Here is a 22,500-nt window from a genome sequence, read left to right on the forward strand (position 1 = left end):
TATATATGTATATATATGTATATGTATATAATGTGTGTGTATAAAAGTGTGTAAAAAGTTTGAATAATGTTTCGCCCTATGCCATCGTTTAGGTTTTTTTTTTCGCTAACCACCTATGGTTACTAAATGAATATAGATGAAATGCAAGTTGCTGTAAATAAAATTTAGTGTAAAACATGAATATTAAAAATCATGTATAACATAGGACATAGATATTTATTTTTCATGAGGAAGTACATTTATCCGAAAAACGAGTTTCATTGTTTTCCTCTTTCTGTTAATCACTATTAATAACTCTCTCTCTCTCTCTCTCTCTCTCTCTCTCTCTCTCTCTCTCTCTCTCTCTCTCTCTCTCTCTCTCTCTCTCTCTCTCTCTCAGAATTTATACGAATTAATAGAAAATAATAACGTGTGGCGTATAAATAATAATTGCGTAAATTTTAACTATCTTTCCAGTTGAATACTTGATACTTTCAAACTGGTTTGCATTATGTAATCGTTTAACTACTGAAATATTACGTTATATTAAATATATATTTATATATTTTTTTTAAATATTCGTCAGTCTTCTTCCAGAAGAACGCCTTGACAAAAATATTTAAGATAACCTTTGATAACTTTTGTAGAAGTAATTCAATATGAAATAAAACAAGCAAAATACGAATACACAGTAAATGGAAAATGTCGGATATGGTGAAAATAAAAAGAGACGATGTAAATAGAGCTCGACGAATAGGTGTATAAAGAGCGACGACTAAGTTTTTAGAACAATAGCAAATTTTATGAATTACGAAGTATATAAAATACGAAGTTGGTGAAGATTGAATAATAAGCAGCCGAAATTTTATTGAATAAAGAAAGGAAGTTTGATTCATTAAATAGAAGTTTAATGCAATACGAGGATTGGCTTTCGACCAATGTGAAGAAAAAATAAAGCCCAACACAAATGCTACTAAACGGAAGTTAATTTTAGCACAATGAAAACACGAAGAAGAATACAAAACTGTAAAAGGCAACAAGAGATACGTGTATTTCCTTGGTTTCTATCTTATTATTTTCGTTTTTTAGTGATGCTTATACTGACAGACTTCCATTACCGTTTTCGTATGATTTACTTTATTCTTGTAAATATACTTAAACACTTTAACAAAATTATGCTCATTTATAATTCGGGTATTTAAGTGAGTATTACATTGGACACTCATTTATCTGTTCATAATTGATGGCTGTTGCGTTTAGTTTAGACGAAATAGAACCAGAAGCCCCGATGATTTGGGGAAAGAGGTGAATTTACATGTCACTGGGGAATAAAAAGAATAAAGATTTAGTCAACTGAAATAGAAAAGAACGGGGATGCTCCACTTACTATTGGCTGTGTCATCACGACATTTCTTTGACCTAGCTTATGTTACACATCCTCTGAAACTCCTGTCTCGACTATGCTTTTAGTCTTATGAAATAGACTTTGTCACTAACCTTTTAGCTGCTGATGGCTTTTTCAAAGTAACTTTTTAGATCTGGGCGTTTTAGAGCAGAAGGGTTTTAATGAAGAAGGCCTAACGCTTTTACAGTAAAATAAGTATATACAGACAATAATGGGGTAGTTTTGAATAGAAACGCTATTTGCATATCGTTTAGCAGCTATGGTTTGAAAATGTACAGAGTAAGTAGTGAAATCTTATCAAGAACTTTGCACGAGCCAGTACTCAAGTTCATTAGCTACCAGGAAAGTACACGGAAAAAGAAAATTATCTTCTAAAGACGCAATGACACACTCTCTCTCTCTCTCTCTCTCTCTCTCTCTCTCTCTCTCTCTCTCTCTCTCTCTCTCTCTCTCTCTCTCTCTCTGTGCATGTGTTTATTTTATTTTTGGTTCTAAATTTCGTCTAAAAAGTGGAACATGAACCTGAATTTTCAGTCAACTCTTCTAATTCGTAGCTAGGGGTGGAAAAAGAGCAGGAAGGAAAACATGTTTTCACACGGAAAACCATATCGTAGTTAAAAATGGGAAGGCGTTGATGAGGTAATATTTACATAAAATGTAATAAACCATTTATCTGTTCTCTCTCTCTCTCTCTCTCTCTCTCTCTCTCTCTCTCTCTCTCTCTCTCTCTCTCTCTCTCTCTCTCTCTCTCTCTCTCATATATATATATATATATATATATATATATATATATATATATATATATATATATATATATATATATTACAAGCTAGGCTACAACCCTAGTTGGAAAAGCAAATGCTATAACCCCAAGGGCCCCAACAGGGACGAATAGCACATATACTGTATATATATTCTGAAAATTTTTATGTATAAACTATATATATTATTTTTCTGGATATATATGTATATATATATATATATATATATATATATATATATATATATATGAATATGTATATATATACATTACATATATATATATATATATATATATATATATATATATATATGTGTGTGTGTGTATATATATATATATATATATATATATATATATATATATATATATATATATATATATGTATATTTATATATATATATATATATATATATATATATATATATACTTTTTCTGAAAATTTACATTTATACAATATATTTATTCTTTTTCTGCATATGTATATATATATATATATATATATATATATATATATATATATATATATATATATATATATACAGTATACATACATATATAGATACTTTTTTCTGAAATTTTTTATATATACATTACAGTATATATTCTTTTTCTACATATGTATGAAGCAAGTTTCTACTTCTGATACGGTTATCTCAATAAAAAGAAGAGAACAACTTTCAGCAAGGAGCCCTTATCGTTTGCACCTCTCTACCGCTTATATCTGTCATATGCTCATGCTTACTTTGCCGCTTGTGTGTACAATATGTGTGTCTATTAAGCTTGTTGAGTGGCCTTAGGAAAGGTCTACTACGTCATACGTGCAACGTGGTAGGAAAAGGCTGCGTTGAAAGATCAATGACTGCAAATCTTTGTGGAAGTGCGAATATGTTTTCCTTGGTGAATCTATTAGATTGATTGCATTATGGTCTAAAAGATTGTTAATAATATGCATTGTATTCTTATGGGATATTTAATTCGTTTGTAATGGATGTAACTAACAAGCTCATCTAGCTTACAGTTTTTACAAGTCCATACTGTAGCAAAAACAGTATTTTTTTTTTTTTATTCTGAGTAAGCGTTCTCTTTCATACCACGTCTCGGTGAAGTTATGCACTTCTTTCATGTGCTGAGGTGCTGAGAAGGTACGAAGAGTATTGAAACATCCATCTGAAACTCACCTGACCCAGTAGCTTTCGCTCGTGACGTGACGAAACTGCAGCGGGGTCGCCGGGGCGTAACGTAACCACTGGCTCGCAGTCGCGAGAGCTCCGTCACCGAACCGCCAGCCAGTGTGGCTCCAGTCACCGTGTAAGAAAGTAAAGGGACGCTGCGCGAGACGCAGGCATGATGGACGTGGCATATTTTGGCGCACATATTTCCCAATATAATTACGATTTTTATTGTCTGATTGGTCAGTGTCCCGTTCGATAGTGATTGACAGTTCGTTGTGCAACACTGAAATAGACTAACAAACTTTCTGGTGATCCACAAAGCGAAAGATAACGAATATCGAAAACATTTTCGCAAAGATAATAAACAATTCTCATATACTAGAAATTGTCGATTGACAAAAATGGAGCTTACTGAAGCAGCATTACTTGGTGAGTACTTACAGGAGTGAGCGAATGACCATGTTTGTGAAATATGATTTTGATAACAAGTGTTATCAAGTATATTAGAAGCAATGGTTCAACCATCAAGATAAGCTAGCAGTGTTACGTTATATATTTTAGCATTTTTCCACTATATATATATATATTTATATATAGATATATATATATATATAGATATATATATATATATATCTATATATATATCTATCTATATATATATATATATATATATATATATATATATATATATATATATATATATATATATATATATATATATATATATGGTTTCGTAAAATCCAGTAACAACGAGAAGTAAAAGTTGTAACAGTCCTCAATAGTGATTTCGTGAATTTTAATGCACGTTTCTCGTAGTCAAGCAGGCACTTTTCACGAATCATAGCTTTACGTATTTTAGGCACAATGTCTATATTGCGACGAGTTACAGGTTCCAACGCATTTTTTATTATATCTGTCTGAAGAACCATTGTCTGCCCTTATTATGTAGATAATAGCCTGATAAGTTAATCTCTCTCTCTCTCTCTCTCTCTCTCTCTCTCTCTCTCTCTCTCTCTCTCTCTCTCTCTCTCTCTCTCTCTCTCTTTCGAAATTTCTTTGTGTTGAAACTTTATACTTTGAAGATTTGACATTTCATTTACTGTGCGTGCTTTTGTTACTTTTTCTTTAATGTGTGGTTCCTGTCATTGTATTAAAGTTATATCTGTTGGGGGTAACGTTGAATATGTTTAGATAATTACACACATATCTTTATATATATATACATATATATATATATATATATAGAGAGAGAGAGGGATATATTGTATTTTTATATATACGTTCATACACACATTATATTGATATATATGTATGTATATATATATATATATATATATATATATATATATATATATATATATATATATATGTGTGTGTGTGTTTTATGAATAGGTAAAGACCTTTTAGACAGTTCAATCGTATTGATTTTTAATATTCCTTGCAAGAATCTTGAGGAACCTGCTCATTTGCTCACTGAATATAATAAACAGGATCTGATGCATTTCTCAAGTAAGGAAACTAAATTATATACAAGATCCATTGCTGCTTTTGTAAGAAGATTACTATTTAATATCCGATAACATCCTCACCATTATCATCCAATGCCATTGTGTGATGATTGCTTGGTTCCCCTGACTATTAGGCATTTACTGATTAAATGTCCCCAGTCTTGTGGATATCAGAAAACAATTCCTCTCTTGAGCGAGTAATGAGGATAGCAGGTACATCCTCACCAAGATTCTTGAAGGAGACTCTTTTTTTTTTTTTTAAGATGCCAGTGGCATTTGTAAGTTCCTATTGGAAGCTGGCCTACTTACTCGTTTTTAAATGGTATATTAGATTTTATCGTTATTTATTCCTCTGATCTTTTTTTTTTTATTATAAAAAAGAAGGCCTGGCTTCTATTTTATTTCTCTTCCTCTTTTCTTGTTACAGTTTTTATAGTTTAGATAGGAGATATTTATTCCAATGTTACCGTTCTTAAAATATTCTATCTTTCCTTGTTTCCTTTCCTCACAGGGCTACTTGCCCTGTTGGGGCCCCTGGCTTATAGCATCTTGCTTTTCAAGCTAGGGTTGTTACTTGGCAATTGATAATAATGATTATAATAATTCGTTATTTAACATACTCCAGTCGGCATCAATGACCCTCGTTGTTATGATACCAGGTAATAACCAATCATTCATTCGTATTTCATTCATATTATCCAATGCCTCTCAATTAATGGCATCCTCAATTTTAGTGGTGTCACACAAGCTCCTGTCATCGCACATTCTTCTCATGATCTTTTAGAAACTCAGTTCATTCACTCAGCTGTCGGCCATTGTCAATATTATTCCGTGGATTTTATCCTCCAATGTTCTTACTTTCCTAAGCAATATTTTCGACGGAAACAGAAGATACAGCCCAATATAATATTGTTTAAACGATGATGTTTACGTTTTCAAGACTCCATAAAAGATCTCGATTATTATGTATTTGTTTCTATGTCTTGTCGAAAAACTGGAACACCATCTGCTTTGTGGTTTGAACCCTGTGATCTATGACTGTTCGCATCATCGGATGGGGTCTGTTTTCTTGTAAATAAGTATATATATATATATATATATATATATATATAGGCTACCAAGATTTAGATCGGTATTCCCTATTTGATATGTAAAAAGGGGTACTACATAAATGTAATTATATCTGTACACACATTTGCATATCGTATATACAGTATATATATATATATGTGTGTGTGTGTGTGTTTGTGTATACTGCTGAACTTTAGATGAACCTCTGGTACAGAAAATTTCCCAAACGTTTAACACCTTGACAGAAGGCTTAGCAGTTGTTCCTAATGCCACACGCATATTATACTCTATATCACAAGATCTTCCGCATTTTCTTGGTATTGAGGAACTTCCTTTCATGATGTCTATCTAGCGTTTCCTAGGTGTTCCTCTCCTCTTCCCTCTTTTAACATTTGAGAGGTAAACACTCGCCGACCTCTCTTCCTCCCTCCTGACCAACCAATCTCCAGGCAGTCTGATTCATCCCTTTTATGTACTCCAACCTTTTAACGATTTTACACGTGGCCCCATTTTTCACCTTTTAATCCTTCTTACGCGATTTATCTTAACAGTCTTAAACTTTATTTATATTCTTATACTTATGGATACATATAGTCACAATCACATACACACAACATCAACAACAAATGCAACCCTTTCTAGTCCACTGCAGGACAAAGGCCTCAAACACGTCTTTAGTCATGTCTGGGATTTTGCCATTTTCATCACTATGCTGGCCACTGCGTGTGTATATATATATATATATATATATATATATATATATATATATATATATATATATATATATATATATATATATATGTGTGTGTGTGTGTGTGTGTGTGTTTATTCTCTTCTAAGGTATAGGTCACTTAAGGAAGTAGGCCAGCAGTGAAAATAAAGTGTAGATGCGGAAAGTTTCTGAGTCTTGCTCGCTATTGAATCTGTTTAAGGAGTGTTAACGAGGTAATATATTTCAGAGCTTTCAGAAGACTTGCCGGATTACTTTTTTTAATAGAGGAAAAGTCAGTATCAAATTTTAATGTAAACGATTTAATATTTCAAGTTAAAGATTTCTAAATTGTCGGTTTCAGTTTTTATATAGCCTTCTATGCATGGACATTATCTCATTTATACTTTTTGACACCAGCAAAACACTTAGTGTATTGTTGAATTATAGATTCCAAGAAAGCCACGTAGCTTGGTAAGGTACAGTAATTGGAAAGGTCATTCACTGAGGCTAGTAATTACGTTTTGTTTCAAACTACGTCTAGTTTTGCGCAGAAACTCATATTTTATTCAAGTTAAATCCCTTGTGTTAACTATCCGTCATGCAAAGGGGTTTTAGAATAATCTGGAATGATATATTCACAGGTTTCAAGGTCAGTTTTCTTTAGATCGGAATTTCTAGTTTTAATGTCAAGGTCGCTTGCCTAGTGACTGCTGTATTTGGTGTTCTTATAGCAAATATCACATTCCTATTGTTCGGAGTATTTTCTCTGTTGTTTTCATGAAGGCTGTATTTTCATTGTTTGTAATAAATTATTGTTGTTGTAAATCCCTCATTAGAAAGTTTCATGACTCTTTATCGGTTAATAAGAATTTATTTTGATGACCGTCATAGCATACTGTATTAGTTTACTCAAGCGAATTATGATATATTAGTTTTAGTTAATTATTTCTGACCAGTGGCCATATAATTTACGATACTAATGATAACTTTTTCGTATTCTTGTTCAGAGAGATTGTGATTTCTAGATAGTAAGCCTGTTGCTACTTGATAAAGCTTTATTTGTTGATAAAAAAAAGAGCCGAGATTTTTCGTTGAATGCTTAATTTCTTTTTCTGCAAGCTTCCTAATTTTTCCATATTCTTTTCTTTTTGTGATAGTATTAGATTCTCTTATGTTATTTAACCTATGAATGATAATAGATAAGTAGGTGCCTTTGATGATTGAATAATTTAATCGTTCTTTACTTTTGGTTAGGTTTATCAAGATATAATTTGACATCCTAATTTAGCTTTTTTACCAACCTGATGTGAATATAGAAGGTCAAAAGCATGTGTTTTTTTGCAGATTATAATTATGCTATACTTGTTTTCTGTATGAGATTTTTTTTTTCAATTAATTTAAATAATTGTGTTAGAAATTATGTATCTTCTCGAAAATTAGTTTGCTTTTTGATTTGCCATAAACATATATATATATATATATATATATATATATATATATATATATATATATATATATATATATATATATGTATATATATATATATATATATATATATATATATATATATATATATATATAATGTGTGGGTGTTTATTATTATTATTTGCTAGGCTGGAACCTTTGTTAGATTGGCAGGTTGTAAAGATACTGAGGTAAAATAAGCTCTTGTGAAACCATCCCCTCCAAGATAATGGTATTAACGTTATAAATTCAAGGCATAAAACAGGTTATTTTTAATTAGACGGTAAAAGTTTTAACTTTTATTCAAAGCTGCAAAGATACGCAGTGCAATATCATGGGAATGCAAAATACGAAAACTATGAATAAGATTTTATATTTCCTATGTTTTAATGAAGTTTCTGCTTACATTCGCTTTTCTGAATACAAAGCAACATAACACACGTACACATACAAAAAACTCGTTGATTCTGTATTGGTGGTATAACTTTCCTCAAGGTTTTCTATGGAGGCACCAAATGAAAAGAAACGTGATTGGAGGAAGGTGATTTCGGTAAATATCCTTATTATGAATACAAATATTCATAAAATCATGTAATTACCTCTCTATGAGCATTTAGTACACAGTTCTATGAACACCATTTATTAATTTTCTCGTTAAATTTTCAGTCCTCGTATTGTAGTCGTAAATCCTCACAATATATTTTCCTTCACCGGTTTCTGAAATTGAGTTTTTTGTTCTTTGAAGGTCTTCCGAGATACTTGTTATATATTTTGAAAAACGTATTTTTTGTCATTGGCGGAACCGATTTATTTGATGATTAGATTACTCAGGATATATCTCTTTGCTTTGCACATTTTGCGTCCACTTTAATATGCATACCCGAGTCTTCTTTTAGTTATAGTGTCATACTTATTTGCGTCGTTGTTAATTTCTCATAGACTCATGTTCCTGCTCACTCGCACACATATATATGCGCTTATATGTTTTTCAGTATTAATCCTTACACTTAACAAAAAAATGACTACTAAAAAAAAAAAAAAAAAAAAAACGCTAGTGTCACTGCTTCATTCATACATTAACTCCTGAATCATGGATGAACTATCTATACAGTAAACCTTCCATAACACTAGAAGCTTCATACACCTACATCGATGGCTTATCAGAAACTTTAAAGTACGAAGGTGGTAGTAAATGTTTTGTATATATATATATATATATATATATATATATATATATATATATATATATATATATATATATATACATATATATATATATATATATATATATATATATATATATATATATATATATATATATATATATATATATATATATATATATATATATATATATATATATATATATATATATATATATATATATATATATGTGTGTGTGTGTGTGTGCGTAGTGATAATTAATTAATAGCATAATTATCTTTTAAATATAAATAAAACAATAGATATTGTTCTTTTTCGTCTACTTGACGAAACAACTATATACTGGATTTACTAGCGATAAAGAACTGTTTGTCCAAGAACATTATTAAAGGCTGCAAGTGTTTGGTTTAACATTTACAAAACATAAAATGAATATTCCAAGCAGCGTTCAAAATCTATAACTATTGGAAAGACGTGTAAGAAAGTTGTTGTCTGAAACGTGACAAGAAGACAAATCATTTTGACACTCTGGTTTAATGTAGCTTTGCATTTTTTTTTACACAGCTAAACAAATTTCTCTTTATGATTGAGATATTACAATGATTCCACTTGTTTCATTGTAATATAATTCGTTTTGAATAACCATTTAAGGTAAATAACCCCTTTTAGGCGGATTATTGTCATATTTTGCTAAATCTCTTGTTTGTTTTAACTACCTAAGCTAGTTGTTAGGTATTGTAAATTATCATATCCTTTCAACGTAAGATACTTCTGTATTTATTCCTGTGTATGTTTAATTCTTTAAAAAAAAGATGATTGGGTTTAATCAAAATTGTATATGGGTAGTATAATTCACATACTACCGATCTATTTGATTAACATTTCTTGTTTATTATCTTGACATGTGACTCTCTGCAGCTTTCTCTTTGTTGGCTAATGTTTCTTGGTTTTTTTATTAAATGTTTCTAATTTTCACAATATAACCTTTGTGTTCCATATGCATGAAAAATATAAAAAATTTTAGTTTTTGCATGCTTTTGATATTTTAGCGGGATTGTTTCATATGCATTCAGAGTGATGCAGTTATATTCATGGGTGGCTTGGATAGTAGAATTACAATTGATAGGATTGCATATTTTTTACTGAAAAGGCATTTTTCCTTCGCCTTTTTGGCCTAACATGAGATCAGTAAAGCTTAAAAATGTTTAGAGAGTTAAAACTACAAAACTACGCTTTTGTGATTTTCTTTTTCTTTCGATCTCTGTATTTTTTTAACTTGAAAATCTTATGTTCTAAGCTAAAGGGGATTTTTTTTTCTTAGTTTGGGGACCGGTTTCAATATCCATAAAAGTTTTCATTGCTATGTATGCATGCGTGTAAATATTATTACATAAATTTAATTGTATTCTATTTTTGTTTTTATCATAAAACATTTACATTTGCTTCCATTAATATCAATCTGATGTCATTTCAAATTTATTTAAATGTTCTTTTATTCGTATTATGTTTGCACGTTCCGTATACTCATAAAAAGTACCAATTTTCATCCCATGTGAATTTCATTAAAATGTTATAGCCAAAAAAAAAAAAAATTATTTCCATTTTACCTCCCTTTGTAATATAGTCTATTTGTTTTTCACAAATCCAACTCATTCCCAAAAAAGCGTTCATGATATTTTTTTCCCCATGCAAATGATGCATCAATATAGCTACAACATGCAACGCGCTTTAGTGAGGTTTATTCAAATGCGTAATAAAGATTTTCGCTTGAGGGCTTCGGAGTACAATTATGATCCGTAAACATTTTTTTCTAATTTACCCGCCTTTTCACAAAGGGAGTGGCAATTCAGTTTTCTTTTTTTTACCAATGTATTCGGGATTGATGATTACATATCTAAGTCTATATATATATATATATATATATATATATATATATATATATATATATATATATATATATATATATATATATATATATATATCTCCTAGCCTTGCTTTGAACTTATGGTCTGGAAATATTCCAAATATTCCCAAGATTAAGTGATTTCAACATTGGACAGTATTTTTTATTTGATTTATGAAAATACACGCACACACACACACACACACACACACACATATATATATATATATATATATATATATATATATATATATATATATATATATATACTGTATACATATAAAAGTGACCTATTAGGAAAAATGGATTGGATGTTAGTATATATTATTGGGTATGTATGAAGAACATGTATCTTATGTATAAATTAAGGTAAAAACTTCAATATGGGCAAAAGCCGACATTTTTCTTCCTGAAGGCAAAAATGAGGCTTTTAGAAACCAGAAATACCCAAGAATGCTGCCTAAAAGACACGGTGCGTAAACTTTGCTTAAATGAAAAAAGCTATCTCGCACGAGACGGAGGAGGGAGAGAGGGGGGTGTAGGTGGGAGTGGAAGTGTCCAAAGTGCTAAAGGCGAGATATGATATGCAAAGTCAAGTGACACAGGAAGTGCATTAAAGTGTTTTTTTTTTTTTTTCTTCTTCTTTTTTACGAGAAGCGTTTCTCGAGAAGAAGAAGAAGCCTTTACCGGTACCTCCTTATTTGCAATTTTTCGCGGGTGATTGAAGGAAAATTTCCATTTTTATATTCCAGCGACATTTTTGTGGGACAAGTCTGGGAGACGTAATTCTCTTGCTATAGTTGCAGAGGCTGTTGGCGTTTTCAATTATGTTCAGTAGGGTTTCTTCTGTCTTCATTATTTTTTATCCGTAAATGTCTTCAGTGATCTTTCTATTTGTTTTTTTCTATAATACAAAGTTTTTTTATGGTGTGGCGGTTGTTACTTTACCTCTTCCTTCCCGTATCTAGTTCAATGTTTTAGAAATGCTACAAAAGAAGGCCAATGAGAATATTAGATGAGTATGCTCTCCTTTGGTGATCCAAATACTCTCTCTCTCTCTCTCTCTCTCTCTCTCTCTCTCTCTCTCTCTCTCTCTCTCTCTCTCTCTCTCTCTCTCTCTCTCTCTCTCTCTCTCTTAAACTTTCTATTCTTCAATTTTTTTTCTTCTTTTATTTACAGTCTAGTAATTTGATTGAAATTGCGTCGTTAGGAAACCTTTTAATAATTTCCTCTCTACATTTGTATTTCATGACTAAAACATTCACTTTGAGAAAAGGTATTTAAATCATTATACAAATGAAAGGGCATTAAGAAAAAAATTAAGCATAAGCAGATATGAAGTCTTCAACATATATGTAATCATCACGTCTATTATTCACTATAATTTTTATTACTCTTTGCTCTATGATTTATAGGTGAAAATATATATATACTTGAAATCTGTGTAGTTTGAGCGCTTTCTCTAGCTGCATGACAAATCGCTTTCAACTTACGTGGTAGGAAAAGAACACCTCCCACGCAGCAGGGGTTCTGTACACGAAGATTTACTTGAAGGCGCTCTCGGGCAGTTTGGTCTGCGTTAAAAGCCCCATTTCTCCTCGCAACGTCTTCCCCCAAGTTCTAAATGTTTCTGCCTCCGGTAATATTATAATTTCAAGAACTCCAGAGGAAGGCTATCAGCTTGTGGCTACTATCTCGTTGCCGTTTGGCATGATCTTCTATCTTGAGCTTCAGAGTTAAGGTAACATGAGGTTTGCTGAGAGAACCAGTCTCTTCATTGGAAGAAATTAAGAATAAAGGAGAGAAAAAAATAAATCGTGAAATATGGTATGAAGGAGAAATATGGCAAATTTATTTTGTCTTTTATGATACTTTATACTTTAGTCCCATAGAGTGAAATCTGGCTCGCCATTCATTATATCTCTATTTGTAAATTGAAAAATCAATATGTATAACATAGAACCGAAAGCGCACGGTAAGATTAGTGTATCACTATGAAATAAAGTAAGAAATAAAAACATGTATTCCAGCTTCATCGAGTACCTGCACATGACCTTTTAAAGGTCAGTGTGACGTACCGTGTTTAAAGAACTGGTTGTGCCAGTTTCTATATTCCTGGGAACCTGAAAAAAGTCAGACTTCGATGTTGTTTGTCAGTGCTTATTGACTTAAATTTATTATACCCTTGTTAAAGAAAGGGTTGTTTAGACAAATATACGGCAAACTTTTTCCCGTTTCCGTAAGAAAAAATTAATATTGATATTGAATAGTGAATGTGTACATGTTTGCCATAGATGAAAAAAAAAATTCTTTCAATGTTCAGTCACTCAGAGAAATATCGGGTCTGTTGAAGTTAGTATAGTATATATTAAACTGCTGCTTCACTACAAAGATTTTACTCCATTTCATCACTTTATTAAAATGAAAAATAAAATGTATGATGTGTGAAAACGGAGGAAAATTTAGCCGTAATGCGATAATATTTCAAAAGAAGTTGTGTCATGCAAGGAAATTCCATTATGAATAAAATTCCTGGAAAACATTTGTCATTTAAATGCGTTTCACTTGGAATGGCTAAATTTAGAAAGCGGAGTAAGAAAGAAAGTGTATTTATTTCTGTTGTTGAAAGCGATCGAAGTTCCAACACAATTATAATCATTCATTCTGACAGATTCTCCAGCGAGCCACTCACCTTCAGGTAATAGTTGATAGAAGCCTAAATGCTCTCGGGAATTCGAAGGAATTCCCTTCATCGGTTATAGATCGTAAATGCTTTGACCCCTTAATGTTCTCACGGTTACGATGATTTAGATTTCTCAGAAGTTTGGAGATTATCTGGATCGGGATCTGGATTTTAGATCTAGATTTGCATTTTCCGCCATTTTAAATATAACATCAAAACTGCTGGACGGATTTTGACACAATTTTCACCACAGATAGATCTTAGTTCATGGACGACCCCAATTAATTTTGGAGATGATCTGGATCCGGCTCCAGAAAACTCTTAAGCTATAACGTTCAGATTAACGAATGTCTTGATGTTCTGAGAATTGTGATATGAATTACCCTAGATAGTTGCATTTTCTTTGATGTTAAAAACTCTTATCATGATCATTGATGTATCTTCAATGCTCTCTTCAATGAGTTTTAAGTCATTTGTACTTCTTCATCTTCACTGCCATCCCTAAAATAATGGCTCAATTGTCCATATAATCTCAATCATGACTTCCCTATCATGTCAGTAATAAAAATGTGGGACTTGTACCAACCGTGTGTCACACGATCGTACATGAATTATTTTGTATATATTATGCTTGTATCTGCGCTCTTCCCTCGCACTAAAAAGAACCAGAATAAACATGTCTGCGTGTTTCCTCTCTAACATTATCTGTTTCTCGAACCTCAAAATTCCTGTTGCCTTGAGGTTTTGTATATAAAGGAGAGTGTTCTTTAATAAAGTTACTCAGTTGATTGTATCCTGCCTTTGAGTCATAACCTTGCTCTCGGCCGTCACATTGATCACTCCGGGGTCACCAATGTGACGACCGAGAGCAAGGTTATGACTCAAAGGCAAGATGCAATCAACTGAGTAACTTTATTAAAGAACACTCTCCTTTATATACAAATCCTCAAGGCAACAGGAATTTTCATGTTCAAGAAACAGACAATGTTAGAGAGGAAACACACAGACATGTTTATTCTGGTTCTTTTTAGTGCGAGGGAAGAGCGCAGATACAAGCATAATATATACAAAATAATTCATGTACGATCGTGTGACACACGGTTGGTACAGACTTCATGAAGTATCCTTCATTGGTGCAGATAATCCCTTTACCACTCCAGTTCTTGTGATTATGTGAAACTTCGTGTATCAATATGGTTTACTTTTTTTTTTTTTGTCAACACGATGGTTGTTGAAAGTAATGTTCATTATCAGTGAAGTTAAATACGTGTTTTCCTATTGTCTTGGATTTCACAAGATGTTCATCATCAGTGAAATACATTTATAATTTTGTTACGTTCTTGAAATATCCTAATATGTGATGTAAAAGCTGACTTTCCACGATGATGTTGAGGACACTGCCTGGATAATGGAAAAGCAGCGATTAGTTTAAGCTGCCATCGTGACCTTGGTGCAGATTTTCAGATTTGAAGTATTTGCGGTTTAGTGGTCGACAGATTGCTTTTCTGCGATGTAATTTTGATTCGATAAGACTGGCGGAAGAAGATTGGGGTTTAGCTTTGTATGTGTCCTTTTCCCCCACTATTGTAACAAATCATATATAAAAAAAAATATATTTTCTTTTTCAAAAGAGCTATATCCTTTATTAAATAGTTTAGGAGTGAATCCGACGCTAAACGCATTCTTGTTCAAAGGAAGAAAGAAATATCGACGTAAAGAACCCTAAAATCGCATTCTTAATAACTTGATACGTTAGTGGGTTCTCGACTGGTGTTTGAAGTTCGTCCATGTAATCGTCTGCAATGAATTCATGTAAGCATAAAACACCAGATTAGCTCATTTTCCGCATGCATAGTCTCGTATACTGTAAGAATGTGCTAGCTTTACTGATAACAGAAGAAAACAAGATGGTGGTTGCGTAATGTTTCTCGTTGCATTTACATGAAAGATAACGGTATGATTTCGCATGAATTATTACAAGACTAAAATATCATATTAACATAATGGGGTGTTGACTTCAAAAGTTAAAGTTGTGTGAATAGTATTTTTTTCTGCAAAGATAAGTATATATATATATATATATATATATATAATATCTATTAAACACAAAAGTTTATATATAGATATATATATATATATATATATATATATATATATATACATATATATATATATGTATATATATATATATATATGTATGTATGTATATATATATATATATATATATATATATATATATATATATATATATAATCTATCAAACACAAAAGTTGACTGGACTATACGTGCAGAGCTGCTTGAAACATGTCCACATCAACTTTACGAGGGGTAAGTGTCACGAGGTCTCGCTATAAAATAGTTTTATACGCCTACACTTGAAAAGTATCATCTTATAAAGCCTCACATTGATACTATGTTTATACTTAAAATTCATGTAAAGCTCCAGGTCCAACAGAGGACTGAACTTTAAACTTCAAGTTACAAAAGCATATGTGGCATCGTTCCTTTCTTATCGAGCGATTTGTCATCTCAGCCGCTTTAATAAAGCCTAGTTTTGGGGCCATAGGGGTCGCTACCAACAGTTTTCGTGTATGTAAAGCTGAACGTAGAAAAGGCCTTCCTGTTTCACCCACAATACTACTTTGCTTGTTCATTTTTTTTAAATACATTTATCTAAATATTCATGTATTTATTTACTGTTAGTAACGTAAGGCCGATCAAGAAAACATATCAATTGCTCCTTCGCCAATTGACCCCATTTGGATTGCCAGTGATTTTCCTTACAGATATTTTTTTTTTTAGAAATGTTCTTTTTAAATTCTTGTTTACAACATATTTTATTCAGATACTTATCAGATAAAAATCATTCAGTTACTATGATTCTTATTATTAGTCGCGTTAAATGCTGAAAACTTTTAAAGTACTCTCTCTCTCTTCTCTCTCTCCTCTCTCTCTCTCTCTCTCTCTCTCTCTCTCTCTCTCTCTCTCTCTCTCTCTCTTTGCGCCAAGATGGAAGAATCCAGGTAATGTTTTCTATATCTTATAATGTCAAAGGGTAGAAGTGCACGGACATCAATGCGCCCAAACCAGCTTGAATGTGCAACAGTCTCATTTTATAAAAATAAAAGGATTGCAGACTGGGAAAGAGAAGGAGAAAGAAAGAATGAACAGCATTCAAGGGGGCTGGTAATCCGTATAAATTTTGTATTTGCTGAAAAGTTAGAATTCTAAAAGGAGCATTTTTGACTGAATAAAATTTATATTTTTCATAGTGGAAAATATTTGTTTTATAGCTTACATTTTCGTCAGTATTGTAAAATGACAAAAGAGGTAAGATTTTGATAGCTAACTAAAGCCATCTACTGGAAATACTGAAACAGAAGCCAAGCTGATATCTAAGACCGGGAAATTGAATCCATGAGCGAAGAATGAAACAAACAGTTAGCAAAAAAAAAAATCAAACATTTTATAAATATATCTGTTTATATAGGTAATACAAAGTAAACCACTTTTCAAATATGACTCAGATTCAACAATATTTGGTAAATAAATTTTATATAAAAGGTTGGGAAAGTATAATCATACAATCAAGTAAATATAATACGAACAATCATGTAACCGGGAAAGAGGTTAATGTGCTTAGTAGAAATTTCTAAAAGCTTCAAATGGCAACCTCTCTCTTTTCTTATGAAAATCATCGCTTTAAATACGCATACTTGTTTACAGATTTTTATAACTTACGTTTAGGAAAACACTTGTCTTCCAACTGTATAAAAAACTAAGTCAGATGACAATGATTATAACATTTATTCTTGGTCAAGACCATAGATCTGAAACAAAGGGGAAGGAAAGGAGTTCCAAAACCAGTAAAATAGAAAAATTGGTAGCTGATACATCTCTTCAGACATGCATATAGAATTCAGGAAAAGACCATCACCTTGGAATGAAATAAAACAGATGTAGGTACTCAATACTATGTGAAAAACATATTGATTTTGATGGCAAGAAACTGAAAAAAAATATAAGTCAATAAATAAACGATACAATGGCATACGTTTTCCACCCTAGTGGGCTTTTACGTTTCTTAATATATACAGTATATATAACTCCGTAAAAGAAACTAATTTCATATCCATTTTTTGGATTTCACATAATTATTTCTTGCCATTAGATAATTATTTCTTTTAGATATCTTATTAATGGAAATAATTTTTATTTATTGACATAACACTTATTTTATGAAAACCACATACATTTTTTTAACATTGTAAATCTATACATAATTATGGAAAACGCAGTCTTACCTACTACGGTAAGTACTGTAGTATATAGTACATGAATGACGAACTGATACAGTGGTACATTAAAGTAGTGTAGTGTGTACTGGTAGTGTACTGCATGCCTGTAAACAACTCTCCATTGGCCTGAATATTTTATTCATATGCTAATTTCCCAACTCTCTCTCTCTCTCTCTCTCTCTCTCTCTCTCTCTCTCTCTGACGACTGACGGTCATACATTTTATGAATTAAAGATACCTAGCTACCTCAGTGTTACCTTTTTGTTCCACAACACAGTCATATAGATTAACTTCCCCTCCTCTCTCTCTCTCTCTCTCTCTCTCTCTCTCTCTCTGTAAGGCCAGGCGGTCATACATTTTATGAATTAAAGATAACGTTGTTTTTGTCCATGTTATTCAGTTGAAGATCCTTCAGTCTATGCTGTGGTCAGATAAGCGCCTTTACCCTCAATTTTTAATATTTTCATCTTGATTAGATATTGCGCAAGTATATGCCTTTGACCGAAAGTTAAATGATAGTTATATTTTGATAGCATTGATAAACTGATCTTTGTCTTTTTAATGGAAAATCTTCATTATACGACCCTTATGCATTGCCATAATCATCCCCGTTATCAGTTGCTGCCAATACACCCACAACTCGTTTTCTGCATTGCAAGATGATTGCGAAAACGGGACTTTCCCTCTATTTCTGGTTCTTCCCACCCGTAGTACATACGTGTAATCCAGCTGGGAGGGAGGGTATACCAGCGTACGAACGGTGTTACAACAGCGACATTCATGACTTGGTGTACAATTTATGCGGTGGAGAACATAGGGTTTAAAGTAGAGGAGACAGAGCGGTAAGCTTGGTTTGGGGTGGCCCGTCCTTCCGTCGATGGCGTGAGGTGAGAAAAGGGAGGAATGAGATTGTAGAGGTGCGAGATGAGAATACAGATGGTATGAAATGTATTTGTGGTGAAATAGATGATTTTTCTTTGTATTTAGGACGTTACTGGAATAATAAGAGCTGCGCATTCCTCTCGAGATAATCTCAGGAAGAAGAGAAAGTTTGAAGGTAAGGAGAAAGGTTATAACGTTAAGTACAATTCTATAATGAAATGTATCATGAATGAAAAGACCAGATTGAGATTATAGAGGTGTCAGTAAAAATGAACGAGGATTAATGTATCCCGGAAATCAAAACGAAAAACGTGAAGAAGAAGCCAGATCGGATCGAGGATTAAAGAAGATATAGTACCAGAAATTCGTTGTTACGCCCCCCAACTCTCTCTCTCTCTCTCTCTCTCTCTCTCTCTCTCTCTCTCTCTTTATATATATATATATATATATGTATATATATATATATATATATACAGGTGTGAGGCGCGCACTGAAATCAGAGATAATGCGATAGGTCTTAATAAAGAGCTCTGTGTGATTCGTAGACGTATGAGATAAATTTAGAAGTTTAAAAAATATATAATAGTTAAGCCAGTTGATATGGTGAAACAAAATGAAGTTGCTGATAAATAGAATAACCCTAAATGTATCAAAAACGCTGGAAATATCTCTTAAAAAGTGAAGATACGCTAATCGCAACTTTCATCATCTCTCGGTTCGTTACGGTCTGATTGTTTCTCATTCTTGTCAAGCATTGTGGGTACAGCAGACGGAATGACTCACGATAAGGGGGTGGGGGGGGGGTGTCTGCTAGGGGTGGGGTAGGGGTTGGAGCCGTGATTTGAAGAGGTGGAGTTTAGGAAACTGGTGGGTGTAGTCTGAATAATACATACTGCGTTCAGCTTACTTTGTAAAGTATATGAATAATTTTGCTCTCTCTCTCTCTCTCTCTCTCTCTCTCTCTCTCTCTCTCTCTCTCTTTCTCTAATGACTGGTTTCCCCCTTGGAGAGTCCGTAGCAAAGTCAATCTCCATATAATTTATATCCAGTATATGTAATATATATCCAGTGTATGTATGTAAATATACATACATATGTACACACACACGCTTGAGGGCACACTCGGGCGCACTCAATCACACTATTCTGTTTCCGTCTTTCTTTTCTCCACTGGGCTAGTTTCCCTGCTGGAGCCCTTGGGCTTATAGCATCTTCCTTTTATAATTATGGCTGTAGCTTAGCTAGTAATATATATATGTATGTGTATATATACACACACATATATATAATGTATATATACAGTATATGTATGTATGTATGTATATGGGTACGTGCGTATGAAGACCTATGTGTATAGCCTAAATGTAGCGTAGTAAGTATTGAAATGTACTCTACATAAAATGATTTATCAAATTTTTGAAGGTACCATTAACATTTCTCTTCAGTTTTTATGTGCTTAAAAGGGATTAATATTACTTTTCATATTTCATAAGAAAAACCTCATCTTACATGCATGGGAAGTTATAATATATAGTACGTACCGTACACACACGCACACAGATATATATATATATATATATATATATATATTATGTGTGTGTCCGAGGCCAGGAAGTGAAAAGCTGGGGGAACAATATTTTTGCCAAGACCCGACTTTCAATTCCATTCTGGTTTCTTTCCTGTAATATCTGCCGTTATTTTTAGCTACTTGGTTATATTGTGTGTTGTACCTAGTTACACGACGATGTATAAAACTATTTTCAAACCATGGGTCTCTAAGTCGTAACTCGTTTACATTATTATGTTTGTATTCCTTTATTTTATATTATTGGCGAGCACTCTTGGTTACCAATTTATATACAAAATCTTTTTCTTTACTCTTATTCTTTTTTCATTTTTCTATCAAGTTGGATTCTGTTCTGTGGGCTATATCGAATTGTGTCACTTTAATAAATGTTCCATTATGAATATTATTGGTAATAATGATAATAAAGTTTTTGTATCAGACTTGCCCTTTGAAAGTTTCAAACCATATTAAATTCTTTGGAATTTATTCTATTCATAAGGATTTCTCCTAATGCTATTGTTTTACAAATGAATTCACTCTTAATCCTTTTATTCAATATCTATTTGATTTTAACCTCAGTGTCACGAAGTTTAACCAAGAAACACTTTTAATCTCTGGTTTGCGTTCATATTCTTTTATTCAGTTCCACCTTAACTTCAGCAAATATGCTCATGAAATTCATTATTATTCTATTTTTTTAATTTTATGCATATCAAACCCGCAATTTTATAATTTTACAGTTTCATGAAATTGCACGACACCGGAGTCGCTGTGAAATTTACTCTGCACTTAGACAAACGTAGGCTTCGCGTTTACGTCCTGTTTACACGGCCATTAACGGCTGTCTTCCTCTTGTGTCATATTTTACGAACCACATCCACGAATTAATGGCTTTCTCGGTACAACGAAACCTCTCCTCGTAGCTGCGATTTCTGAGATGATTTATGAAATATGGTTTAAATGTGGGTTCGGCGTGGAATGAAAATCCCTGCGAGTAACTTTGATGAATTTTGAGACGGATATGAATTATGGTTGAAATACGGGTTCTCGGTAATTTGTTTGTGAGAGACGCTGACATCTTTATGGTGTTTCAAGTGGTGTGGGCAAGAAAATTGGTATTTTAGATTACATTGAGAATGCCGGGTTTGATGGCAGATTAGAATAATGTTTTTTTTTATATGTTTGTTGATGTGAAATGTAATTGTCTGTGAAGTTCAAGAGGATTTTTTTTTCTTTTTTTTTTCTATCTATCACTTTTCTCCCATCATACCCCTCTATCGTTTATTAGACTTGAAAATACATCCAGTTATGCAATTTTTAATTCATATTACAGTTACCTTATTCTCTTAAAGCAAATGACCGCATGTTTGGGGTTATAAATGGAGCATTACGTAAATAGTGGCCATCAACAGGAAAAAATCATAACGGATGTTATTTCCCTTGGTGTAGCGTTGCGAATCACCTTGAAGGTTGTTAATATTTTGTTAGTATAAATGCAAACTATGATAAGTATTATAGTAATCTCTTGTAATTTAGTTTCTAAAGTTAGCATTTAAGCGGACCCTTGATATATAATCAATCTTGCTCCGAATTAATCTAACTTGCAAATTTATTTGGAAAAAGAAATCAAAGTGACTATTGAATGTCATTACATGTCATTGCAAATAACAACCTGAAAAAGCTTTAAACAAAACTTTGGGTAAAATATTTCGATACACTTCTCATATAAATATTTTTAGCAGAGCTTTATAAAGAATATCTTTTCGTTAAAAAAGAAAACAAAGTTTATTTAAGAAATGACTTTTGGATATTTGACCAAACCCTTAGAAAATAATCTGAACTCTGACAAACTTTCTCCGAAAATTATTTCACTGTACTGTTTCTGAAAATGGTTTGACCAGGTCTCTTGGAAAATAATTTGACAGATTCAAA

General features: G+C 32.2%; 1 protein-coding gene across 2 annotated transcripts in view; it reads left to right on the plus strand.

Moving 5' to 3' along the window:
• Positions 1 to 22,500, plus strand: part of qtc (quick-to-court) — a 468,283-nt gene that overhangs the window by 285,083 nt on the left and 160,700 nt on the right. Inside the window, exon 1 of one of the 2 annotated variants that reach the window (XM_068358505.1) lies at positions 3,383 to 3,745. The exons of the other annotated variant lie outside the window; for it this stretch is intronic. Within the exon in view, the coding sequence (XP_068214606.1) occupies positions 3,718 to 3,745 (28 nt within the window). The 5' untranslated portion in view covers positions 3,383 to 3,717. Of the gene's footprint in view, positions 1 to 3,382; positions 3,746 to 22,500 lie in introns of those variants that run through there. 2 annotated transcript variants of the gene reach the window in all.

Source organism: Palaemon carinicauda, chromosome 2, assembly GCF_036898095.1.
Source record: "Palaemon carinicauda isolate YSFRI2023 chromosome 2, ASM3689809v2, whole genome shotgun sequence".
NCBI lineage: Eukaryota > Metazoa > Arthropoda > Malacostraca > Decapoda > Palaemonidae > Palaemon > Palaemon carinicauda.